The sequence below is a fragment of the Crinia signifera genome, chromosome 11 (assembly GCF_055691185.1).
Source record: "Crinia signifera chromosome 11, ASM5569118v1, whole genome shotgun sequence".
Taxonomy (NCBI): domain Eukaryota; kingdom Metazoa; phylum Chordata; class Amphibia; order Anura; family Myobatrachidae; genus Crinia; species Crinia signifera.
Genome location: NC_139227.1, coordinates 87072655 through 87085689, shown reverse-complemented (window position 1 = coordinate 87085689; position 13035 = coordinate 87072655). Strand labels below are relative to the sequence as shown.

Sequence of the window (13035 nt, the reverse complement as noted above, 5' to 3'; positions counted from 1 at the left end):
GATATTACTGATATTATTGATACCATTTATATGCTTCCCTGTCCTTTTATTTACAGTTATTTTACCAGTAGACAACATCACCTATAGTACCTTTTAAATACACCCCTCTCTGTATCACATACCCACTTATATCCCCCATACTCCCTGTACACACCTACCTACATACCCCCCTCTCTGTATCACCCACCCACTCATATCCCCCATACTCCCTGTACATACCTACACCCACTCATATCCCCTACATACCTACCTACGTACCCATCTCTCTGTATCACACACCCACTTATATCCCCCATAGTCCCTGTACATACCTACCTACATACCCACCCACTCATATCCCCTATACTTCCTGTACATACCTACCTACCTACCTACACCCCTTTTTGTATCACACACCCATTTATATCCCCCATCCCCTCTGTACATACCCCCTCTCTGTATCACACACCCACTCATATCCCACATCCTCCCTGTACATACTCCCCTCTCTGTATCACACACCCACTCATATCCCCCATACTCCCTGTATATACCTACCTACATACTCCCCTCTCTATATCACACACCCACTCATTTCCCCCATACTCTCTGTACATACTCCCCTCTCTGTATCACACACCCACTCATATCCCCCATACTCCCTGTACATACTCCCCTCTCTGTATCACACACCCACTCATATCCCCCATACTCCCTGTACATACTCCCCTCTCTTTATCACCCACCTACTCATATCCCCCATACTCCCTGTACATACTCCCCTCTCTGTATCACACACCCACTCATATCCCCGATCCTCCCTGTACATACGCCCCTCTCTGTATCACACACCCACTCATATCCCCCATCCTCCCTATACATACCCCTCTCTATATCTCATCCACCCACTTATATCCCCCATCCTCCCTATACATACCCCCCTCTCTGTATCACACACCCACTTATATCCCCCATCCTCCCTATACATACCCCCTCTCTATATCTCACCCACCCACTCATATCCCCCATCCTCCCTATACATACCCCCTCTCTATATCTCACCCACCCACTCATATCCCCCATCCTCCCTGTACATACCCCCTCTCTGTATCACACACCCACTCATATCCCCCATCCTCCCTATACATACCCCCTCTCTATATCTCATCCACCCACTCATATCCCCCATCCTCCCTGTACATACCCCCTCTCTATATCACACACCCACTCATATCCCCCATCCTCCCTGTACATACCCCCTCTCTGTATCACACACCCACTCATATCCCCCATCCTCTCTGTACATACCCCCTCTCTGTATCACACACCCACTCATATCCCCCATCCTCCCTATACATACCCCCTCTCTGTATCACACACCCACTCATATCCCCCATACTCCCTGTACATATTCCCCTCTCTTTATCACACATCCACTTATATCCCCCATCCTCCCTATACATACCCCCTCTCTATATCTCACCCACCCACTCATATCCCCCATCCTCCCTATACATACCCCCTCTCTATATCTCACCCACCCACTCATATCCCCCATCCTCCCTGTACATACCCCCAGGGGCGGATTGGGAAATAAAACCAGCCCGGGAAATATCTGGAAGCAGCCCTAATGGGGGGGGGTCCAGGGGGAATGGTCTTGCGCGCCGGCGTCAATTTTTTTTGGGGGGGGGGGGGGGTGTGGCCTATCAGTATGGGGCGTGGCCTATTTCACCAAGGCCCATTATACTTATACCTTACACTGTGATGCCATTATACATATGCCACACACCGTCATGCCAGTATACATATGCCGCACACCCTGATGCTCCATTACACATATGCCACACACCGTTATGCCATTATACATATGTCGCACACCGTGATGCCCATTATACATATGCCGCACACCGTGATGCTCCATTATACATATGCCGCACACGGTGATGCCATTATACATATGCCACACCGTGATGCCCATTATACATATGCCACACACCCTGATGCTCCATTACACATATGCCACACATCGTTTTGCCATTATACATATGCCGCACACCGTGATGCCCATTATACATATGCCAAACACCGTGATGCTCCATTATACATATGCCACACACCGTGATGCTCCATTATACATATGTCACACACCGTGATGCTCCATTATACATATGTCACACACCGTGATGCTCCATTATACATATGCCACACACCGTGATGCTCCATTATACATATGCCACACACCGTGATGCCCATTATACATATGCCGCACACCGTGATGCCCATTATACATATACCAAACACCGTGATGCTCCATTATACATATACCACACACCGTGATGCCCATTATACATATGCCACACACCGTGATGCTCCATTATACATATACCACACACCGTGATGCTCCATTATACATATGCCACACACCGTGATGCCCATTATACATATGCCACACACCGTGATGTCCATTATATATATATATATATATATATATATATACCAAACACCGTGATGCCCATTATACATATACCCCACTCCGTGATGCCCATTATACATATGCCACACACCGTGATGCTCCATTATACATTTGCCGCACACCGTGATGCCCATTATACATATGCCACACACTGTGATGCCATTATACATATGCCAAACACCGTGATGCCCATTATACATATACCTCACACTGTGATGCCCATTATACATATGCCACACACCGTGATGCCCAATATACATATGCCACACACCGTGGTGCCCATTATACATATGCCACACACTGTGATGCCCAATATACATATGCCACACACCGTGATGCCCAATATACATATGCCACACACCGTGATGCCCATTATACATATGCCACACACCCTGATGCCATTATACATATGCCGCACACCGTGATGCCTATTATACATATACCTCACACTGTGATGCCCATTATACATATGCCGCACACACAGATGCCCATTATACATATGCCGCACACCGTGATGCCCATTATACATATGCCGCACACCCTGATGCCATTATACATATGCCGCACTCCCTGATGCCATTATACATATGCCACACACCCTGATGGAGTTTTGTACCCCTTTAAAAAAATATATATATACACACACACATAAGGGGGGCACAAAACTTCTTCACATGCAGCAACTTCTATGCACTTACACTTGTGAAGAGACCCCATCACACACACCCCCTCCGCATAATAACAGCAAAAAGAACCCCCCTCCCACATGCAGTACATATACATATATTATATTAAAACCAGGTATATATATTTTTTTAAAACAGAGCCCAAATCCCAAGCCCAAAGAAAAGATGCCAGCCTTACATTTTATGCTGCTTCAGCTGCTCAGCCGGACAACCACGCTGCAGCCGCTCTTGACACTTGACGCTAAAACTGTATAGTGTAGTGGCCGACTAGCCGGGTGCGCGGTGACGTCACCCACGCACCCGCGATCGATGTCCTGTCCACTTCTGCATAGAGCCGCGGGAGGAGCAGCGTGGAGCTGCGCATGCACAGCTGCCATCTTTACATTTCTCAGTGCCGCAGACAGCCGCGGCCGCTAAACGCTGTATGTCGTGCGGTCCGCGGCCCAGCCAGGGGGACGAGCGGCCTGTTCTGGTCACTTATGGACCGGCCCACCGGGAAATTACCCGGTTTCCCGGTGGGCCAATCCGCCCTCTCTGTATCACACACCCACTCATATCCCCCATCCTCCCTATACATACCCCCTCTCTATATCTCATCCACCCACTCATATCCCCAGTGTTGCAAGTAAGGGGGTACGGCATGGTACGGAGTACCTGTAAGAAATATGTTGCAGGTACGCAGTACCACTTACCCCCTGACCCACTGTCAATTCTATTTTTATTTTAAGTCTAAATATAATGCATCCACAGCCCGCCCACCCAGCGTTATGATTGGTGCTGTATGCAGCTACTGCTGATTTAGCCTGTCACACTGACAGGCATCAGCTGCGCCGACAGCATGAAGAGCAGGCTCCACAATTGTAAGCACAAGCTGCCCTGCTCTCCCCCAAGCAAGAGGCATCCCACCCCCAGTCATTCCCTGTTTCTCATTCCCTGTCTCCTGATGCCACGCCACTATTGTCATTTAGTCACTCCTCTAGCTTTGTGTGACCACGCCCCCTCATGACACATTGCCACGCCCATTTTTGGTGGAGGCCATCAGTACCACCAAGAAAAAAATTCTACTTGCACCACTGCATATCCCCCATCCTCCCTATACATACCCCCTCTCTGTATCACACACCCACTCATATCCCCCATCCTCTCTGTACATACCCCCTCTCTGTATCACACACCCACTCATATCCCCCATCCTCCCTATACATACCCCCTCTCTGTATCACACATCCCTAGTGATATCAGCATGTATCACTCTAATCACACACCCATATATCAGCCTGCACATACACATACAGATACCTCTCCACATGACACAGTCACTGTCATATGGTCCTTCTTCCCTGTGCTCACCTGCACATACACACCCACTCTTGCTCCCCCAGCGCTCACCTTCCAGAAGACTTGGATCTGCCAGCTTACGCTTGTTTTCCCCTTTATGCAGATATCGCGACTACCGGACAGCGGATGATTATAGTTACTCAGTACAGTTCTGGCATATATTTGCTGCAAGGCTTGCATTCGTCATTGTATTTGAGGTGAGCGGCACATGTCACAGGACTCATTGGGCCATATTCACGTCTGTACAGCATTTGTTCCCAGCCTTCTTTTTCGCTCTCTCCACATTTCCATGTGGATTACCAACTTGTTCATCTTCCATCCCTCCTCTCCATCTAAACTGCCTCACCTCTACCCACTCTGACACCAAGTGCTGCGGTCTCCTTACTGATTATTACTTCTTATTTCTAATTCCAAGACCACCCATTCTGCTTGCGGCCTTTGCTTGCTCTGGGATTTATCACAGTCATGGTCAGTGGTGGATTTTATCTATGGGCTACAGGACTGCAGGCCCCCAGTAAAATCTGTCACTTCATGTCAGTGAGCGAGATGCAGTCACTGTGACTGGCAGTGACTTCCTATTGGATCCAGGGGGGTTGGGGGGCGGGTGGGGTTTGAGGTGCGCGAAGGTGGCGGTAGCCATCGCTCCTATGTCCCTGTTCCATACTGTATGCATGGCCGCCGCACCCTTCCTCCGACACTGAGCCCTGCCTGCAGCTGCTGCTCTGACGCGACCAGTAGTGGTTGCGCTGCGCTGACGGATCTTCTCTATGGGACGTCAGTACAGCGCAACTTTCTGCCATGTCCAAGTCCTGGGCGGCAGCAGGGGAGCTTTGCCGGGTCAGCATGGGGAGAGCATGTCCCTATCAGCTGCGAGCAGCGTTTATCAATACAAGGTTCCTGGGTGTAACCGGGATGGGCTGCAGTGTTGTCGAGTTTATGGGCTTGTAGCTCAGTAGTTACGTGTCCTTGACAGCAGCAAAGAGAGTGCAATAACACACCGCAGAATGCAGCACAACACTGTAGTGTCATACTCTCTCCCGGCATATCAGAACTGGGAAGGGGAGGAGTCAGGACTGCCAATGGGAGGAGTCAGAACTGGGAAGGGGAGGGGTCGGGACCGGAGGGGTGAGGGTCTAGATCCGCCCCTGATTGAATGTCCTACTTGCCAGTCTCTCGCATGCACATGACTGGCAGTCTCATTGGGAGGTGTTCCCTCCCTCCAGGACTGCCAGACTAGGCTGCAAAAATCAGATAATTTGCTTCCTGTAGGAAACCACTCCCTGCCTATCAGCGTTAGCCAGCTTCTAAGGGCTGCAGCTGATGCGAGGGTTTGGTGCCTGTCAGTTAAATTGTGTAGATGCTGGGACCTGTTCGGCAGTGGTGACCACGAGGCGCCATGGTCATTATCTAACATATAAAAATGTAATGTGTTATTGTTTGGAGTTGCAATAATATATGTAACTAGTTAAAAGCCCGTAAAAATGACGGCTTCTGCACTGTACTTTCACTTTGAGCTGTGACAGTTTTTAGCTCACAACTCTCCACCCCCCAGTCCCTATCTGCTCCTCCCTCCAATCTCGGTTTATTGCATGTAAAGACTCCTGGGAAGCTGCAGCAGTGGAGACAGTCTGAATAACCCCCCTATGCCTAGAGTCTAGGCACTGTTCTGCTACTTGGGGCTAGGGGTGATATGAATGCTTTAGAGTTTAGATAAACATCAATTTGAGAATTTTCATGTTAATCTGTCCAAAATAGGCTTCCACATCTATAGCTCATTAGAGACGTTTCCTCATGTAACCAGTTAAGCCAAAGATCCATAATATTTTCCCATTATTCTTTTTCTGTTCTGTTATTGTGACGCATTGCTGTCGTGTCCCCTCTCATCCTGTTGTGTTTTGTCTCATTATGTTAGCACCTGGCTGTATGTATAAAGTTTGTTGCTGCCTGGTTTGTGCCGGATGTCCCTCAGGCTGTACAGAACAATAGTCTACAGAAGAAATATGATCAACTGGTCGATGAGCTGAGGTAATTATCCCATTCTGGAGCAATACACCACCCACACACTACAGCATATTATTAAGCATTGATATTCATTATTAACATTTGGAACAAATTAGTTAAATGTACATTGTACAGCAACCGTTTGAAGCTTGGCCAACTACCTGTAGTTCAAGCGGTGGTGGTGATAACCAATCCCATACTAATAATAGTAGTCAGTCACCACTTTTCCTATAGTAATCGGGTGATAAAGCCAACTAATAAGTATCCACAACAGATAGCGAGGGAAGAGCCTATAAATCACAGAGCTAAAAAACTACAGAAAACCTGCGGAACTGTCCTTTAGAGGGGTATTCATTCCCAGCTGCTATTTCCGCCTGCAGAAATACCGTCCGTCACCTATACAATACTGCCATTTCTGACTGCATTGAAGGAAGATAATGAAAAAAACAGATTCCATTTTAAAACAAGTTTGATCCGGTTTTTTTTTTCGGAACCGGTTGCGGATTGTTGAATTCACAGCCGTTTTTTGGCAATACGTGGCCGTTTTCGCCAGCATGCTCCCTTTCCGACACTCGACATCCGGAACATTGAATTCCTACTGTTGAGTTGCAGTCAACCTGAGATTCCGACTGTCGGGACGTTCTAAAGGTGCATACACACTGTACAACTTTTTTGACCAATTTTGTTCATTTCGGCCATTCTGAATGAAATTGGTCAAAATATCTTTCAGTGCGTTTGTGACGAACGAAGAATGATGATGCGCATACCTGCCAGTTGTTCATCAAGGTTGTTTGTGAACTGTGCATGCAGCTCAATTTGGATATCTTTCAAAAAGAGCCTATAAACTGTAGCTAGATCTTTCGTCGTTGGTCAACATCTTTTGTCCACGACACTGGGTTCAAGGGAAATGTCTTTCAATGAAATTGGTAAAAAAAGATGGTACTGTGTGCAGGGCCGCCAAGAGAAATTCTGGGCCCCGGTACAACAACTTCCTGGGGCCCCCACGGGTGGAGATCCCCGCACACTCTGCGGACCTTGTGTTACGCCACTGTTTCCAAGGTGGATACACGTACAAAAATTTACACTGTAATGTCTATTACACATGTCACACACCCATTACATATTATACCACATGCCATAATGCTCATTTCACGTTGTGCCACACACCGTAATGCTCATTGCATATTAAGAAGTTAACATGCTCTACCAGGGGTTAACATGTTCTGCCAGGGGTTAACATTCTGTGCCAGGGATTAACCTGTCTGCCCTGATTTACATGCTCTGCCAGGGGTTAACATGCTCTGCCAGGGGTTAACATGCTCTGCCAGGGGTTACATGCTCTTTGCAAAGGATTTACGCATACCCTCCAACATGGCCCATTTCATTAGGTACAAAATGCTCTGTTCCTGGACTTCCCTGCCAGTGGCAATTACAGATGTGAGCCTGCAGCACAGTCCAATATTCAAAAAGGGGGGGTCACATATACTGCCACCCCAAGCATCACTGTCCTGGACTCACTGGCAGTTGATGTGACCCCCCTCTTTGAATTTTGGACTGTGCTGGAGTCCAACCTCTGTAATTACCACTGGCAGGGAAGTCCAGGAACAGAGCATTTTGTACCTAATGGAATGGGTCATGTTAGGGGTACTTGCCATCAAATAAAAAAAAACACCTGTGTGTCCAGACCAGGGCCCCCCTGACAGGCCCGGGCCCGGGTAAATTGTACCTGCTCCCCCCCTCTCTCGGCACCCCTGACTGTGTGTATGCACCTTTAGTCACGGACACCAGCCAGCCCATGACCAGAGCTAGTACCAAGTGACCTCGGACAACTTACACAGCTCCGTTTGCTTAGCTTAATTGTGGCCAGCAAACTCTATTATCAGTCCCATCGGGACCCAATTTAACTGATCTGAATCCTAATGGAATATATATATATATATATATAGTGTGAAGTGTAGACCGGCACTCCTGTAACCGTTGTAATGCTGATGCCGGGTGCCTTCTTGCAGGGATAAGATAGAAGGACTTGTGTAGCGGCACTCTCGGACTTAAATCAATAATCACTCTAGAAAGTGAAGTGAACTCGTTTCTAGAGTGATTATTGATTTAAGTCCGAAAGTGCCGCTACACAAGTCCTTCTATATATATATATATATATATATATATATATATATATATATATATATATATATATATATATATCAGGGATGCCCATGGACCATCAATGATTTCAAATCATCGATGGTTTATGGCCGATGTTGAATACTTTTGCCATCGATGTGGGAGGACCAGATGGTTTTCCTACATCGATGGAACAGGAGAAACGATCAAGTTTCAAATGTTTTTATGGTGCCGGGACACGGAGCATAGCACCGCCCCCCCCACCGAGTTCTGATTGTCCCACAGCCTATTCAGTCAAATATAATGGATGATAGCTACAACAATCGATGGCAGGGTGCAAAATCGCCATCAATGCCAACCATTGATGGCGTCTCCACCAATGCCCATCGCTACTCTGCAACAGGCAAAAATCTTTACTACCCCTCATGCCCACACACCACTATCACTGCCCTGCCTCCTGTTCTCCTGCCTGGTTACTTCCGCCAGTGTGGACCCACTCACCCTGTGTTGCCCACAATCCCCTATCATGCTTTACCACCCAGCCTCCTGCTCTCATGCACCCTAACTCCCACCCAGTAGGAGGAGACACTGACTCAGGGGCACCGTCCTGTACTCCTGTGCTGCCACGCTGGACCCTCACTCACTGGCAGAAGCTGCACAGTGCCCCCCACCCTTCTCTTTAATCCCCCTTATGCCCACACACCCCTATCACTACCCAGCCTCCTGTTTTCCTGTGTCGTGACCTCCGCCAGTGGGGAGCCGCTGACTCAAAGGCTGTGGTATAAATCATTAGGCAGACGTCAGAATCCCGACTGCACAGCGGGGAGGGGGGGGACGCTCGCCACGCTGCGGGCGCGGTGGCGAGCTGTGCTCGCCACCTATTTTATTCTTCCTCTATTGGGGTTGTGGACCCCCACGAGGGAGAAGTCGGGATGGAGAAATGACTTTCGGAATCCCGACTGTCGGGGAGCCGTCCGGCACCTGACTCAAAAACCCCCTACTATACTATTGCACACACACACACACACCTAAACAACACGCACACACACCCCCCACACACCCACAAATGTCACTGTACCATCCACACTATCAATGTACATCTTACTCTGTAACTGCTTTTTAATTAAACAAAACAATACACACCCCCTTCCACATCATATGCTCTCTATTTAACAAATTTCACCTATAACTCAAGTTGCAATACAGGGCATCTTTCATACAATTCTAACCATATTTCTCACAATACAAACGTTTACAAATTAAGGGGGCGCAGCCCCTTACGACGGTGTGAAGAGCGCCCGTAGGGCGCGATGAATCACCTAGTATATATATATATATATATATATATATATATATATATATATATATATATATATATATATATATATATATATATATATAAATCACACTCACCCAATCCACGTAGCAGGCAGAAGGAGTAAGAAAGGACCAGCACTCCTTTTTGAGTGCTGGTCCTTTCTTACTCCTTCTGCCTGCTACGTGGATTGGGTGAGTGTGATTTATGTTAACCCTCTATATATATATATATATATATATTAGCCAGTATGTTTCAGACCCCACACTCTAACCACAGCACAGAAGTCAAAGCTTTTATCAGGGGTACTAACTATCCCCTACTCCATCCCACAGAGAGATGCCAGAGGAAACTGATGAGTTATCCCATGACAACTCCCCCCACCCTTACAGAAACCTACTAGCGGATCTCAGGTAACCATCTGCCATAGAAATACACAGAAATATTAAAGCAAAGTCCCCAAAATACCTCTTATTTGGCTAATTCACTCAAGGTAGTGACCTGACTTACAGCACTCCTGCTGCATTCATATTTGTACTTTATGTTTTTTAGTTTGATTGAGCGATCAACAGAGGTTTAGATTCCACACGACGAATGAAGAGGCTGCATGGCCGCGAGGTAGATGGACCAAACAGTGACCGGGAGGTAGATGGACCAAACAGTGACCGCGAGGTAGATGGACCAAACAGTGACCGGGAGTAACATAGTGCAGAACCTCTACCAAATGTCCTGACTTGTAAATATTGTGTTTTTTAAATAAACAATCTTTTCTTTAATTTCTTGTCTATTATTAAAGGAGAAATGATGCAGTAATTCAGTGCTGTTAGATATGGTATAACATATTGTACATAGGGGGACCAATGCAGAACAGAGTAAAGCTGAAATAGGCCGATTAGTCGACAATGGGTAGGTCGACATGAGTTTTTGCCTATTTTTTTTGGTCGACTTAGTCGACATGGACACCATGGTCGAGCAAATGCATGTCCACCTTAATAGGGTCAACCTAGTGATTTATCCCCCAGCAGCTATCCCGAGTAGTACACATCCCAATCACAGCTCCACTTGGGTTTATTTTGAAAGCACTTTTTCACATTTTACACACAATTAAAAAGCTAGGAACAGACAACCAGGCATAAAAGCAAAGCATCAGCCATCCAGAGTCACAGCATTGTCAATAAAATCAGTTGCATCTCTAAAGGGCCCCTTACACTTGTGAGATTTTGTGAGATTTCATCCAATTTGAGTCAATTTATCTGACGAGATCTGATGTGCCGTCTGACAAAATCTGATGCGCCTGAAGTGTAGGACACAATCCACAATCCTGTGCCATTGAGTATAACCAAGAGATTGGAAGAGATTGAACCTCCTGCACATAGGATAAATCTCGAGTCAATCAGGTTCAATTTGTTGAGACAATAAGTTGACAAGTGTAAGGGGGCCTAAAGCTGCGTACACACTGGATGACTTATGTACCCAGCATACACACTTGCCAAGTACAACACTGTGCACAGTCCTCTTTCCCGCCACCGGCTGGTAACAGGCAGCTGCATGGCCTGCCTGCTCCTTGTGCCCGACCCACTTCCTACAGCCCACTTCCACCCACGGCAGCGGTGCCGGCAGGAATACGGAGGTACGAGCATTGACATCATCGTGAAAGGGGGAAGAGACGTTTGCTGCCACACAAAGAGGAATGCCCACACAAACACCAGATCTAGAAGAGAGATACTCACAGTATCACAATGATTAGTAGTGTAGTACTGAAATGTATTATATTCATAGCTGCCTACCCTCCTGCATTCTGCAGGAGACTTTGGACTTGTTTACTACCATTGGAGGTTCTAGCAGAAAATCGCAGCTATGGTGACATCGTCGCCATTGGGAATATTCGGTGCTTCTCAAAAGGGGATGAGCATCCTCTTCCAAAATTGCGCAGCTTTGTGAGGGATGTGAATTGGGTACTATCAGGAGATGTGGACAGGAGCCTTATTAATGATGTCAGCCAATCTTAGCTAGTAGGGTATAATGTATAGTTTTTGGGGGGTATTCAATCTTCGGGTCACGGCAGACGAGCTTGCTCGCCTGCCGTGACCCAGTCCCGGTTTCGGTCAGCTCGACCGAGAACAAGCAGGCGGGATTCAATGTCCCGCCTGCAGCGGGTCGAGAAGGGGGCGTGGCCGCGAGTTGCGGCCGGGAAGTGATGAGATGCAGCCGGCAGCTCGTCACTTCCCGGCTGTTCTCGGCAGAACGAGCCCGACAGCTAGAGATGTCGGGCTCGTTCTGCCAGGAAACCCTGTTCAATGCTGTCGGGGAAGACAGCATTGAATAGGGCCCGTCGAGCATCTCCCCCACGGTAGATGCTCGACGGCGATTGAATATCCCCCTTAATCTGCAATGTTCATACAGTATTTCATTAAGTTTGTTAATATAATTCTGCATAGCCTCCTAATGCCCAGAGGGACGGGTAGTCCTTCAGCCACGGGTCCCCAGAGGTTCCCCCACAGGGGTTTTTTCCTCTCCTGAGTGCTGAAGGATGACTCTTTGTGAGTCAGGAGGCTACCACCAGCTAGTCTTTCTCACTAATTTTCTCATTTATAATGCAGAGTAAAAAAGAGTTTAATTAGACTTTGAAACTTTTAATATTTAATACATTTAGATTTTGCTTGATTGTGTTTTTGTTATATAAATGTATATTCTCAGAAGGTGAAGAGGCTGTCAGGTCTAGCCTGGCCAATGTGACCAGAAAGGATTATGGGAAATAAAACAGTAGCTGGGGAGCTGAGGAAGCTATGCTATATACACTATAGAGCATGGGGAATGGTGTACAGTTTGATTGTAACAAAAATTAGGATTTTAAAGGAAATATGAAGACAATGAATGGAGGCTGCTGATAGGTGGTCAAGAATTAGGTAGAGAAACATTGTATTTGTATGTAAGTAAGAGATACATGAAAGGTAATAATAATTACCTCATAACTGGGTGATAAATGCATAAGTACATCTGCTGCAACATCGTCAAGAAGAGGATCCAGTGAAGTTTTGCACATGAAGAAAGACAAAGCGGAGAGAAAAAAACTAAAAAAGACAAAGAAGAAAGAAAACAAATCTGATTAAAAAATAACAACA

At 46.9% G+C, this 13035-nt stretch overlaps 1 protein-coding gene across 3 annotated transcripts in view; it reads left to right on the top strand.

Moving 5' to 3' along the window:
• The window catches only part of ANO9 (anoctamin 9), a 52447-nt gene extending 41768 nt beyond the window's left edge, over positions 1-10679 (top strand). For 2 of the 3 annotated variants that reach the window (XM_083165569.1, XM_083165570.1), the window contains exons 22-25: positions 4580-4673; positions 6389-6501; positions 10249-10326; positions 10466-10679. In XM_083165569.1, the coding sequence (XP_083021695.1) occupies positions 4580-4673; positions 6389-6501; positions 10249-10326; positions 10466-10493 (313 nt within the window). In that variant the 3' untranslated portion in view covers positions 10494-10679. The remainder of the gene's footprint in view (positions 1-4579; positions 4674-6388; positions 6502-10248; positions 10327-10465) is intronic. The other variant, XM_083165571.1, reaches the window with a different exon arrangement.
• Positions 10680-13035: the final 2356 nt, after the last annotated feature.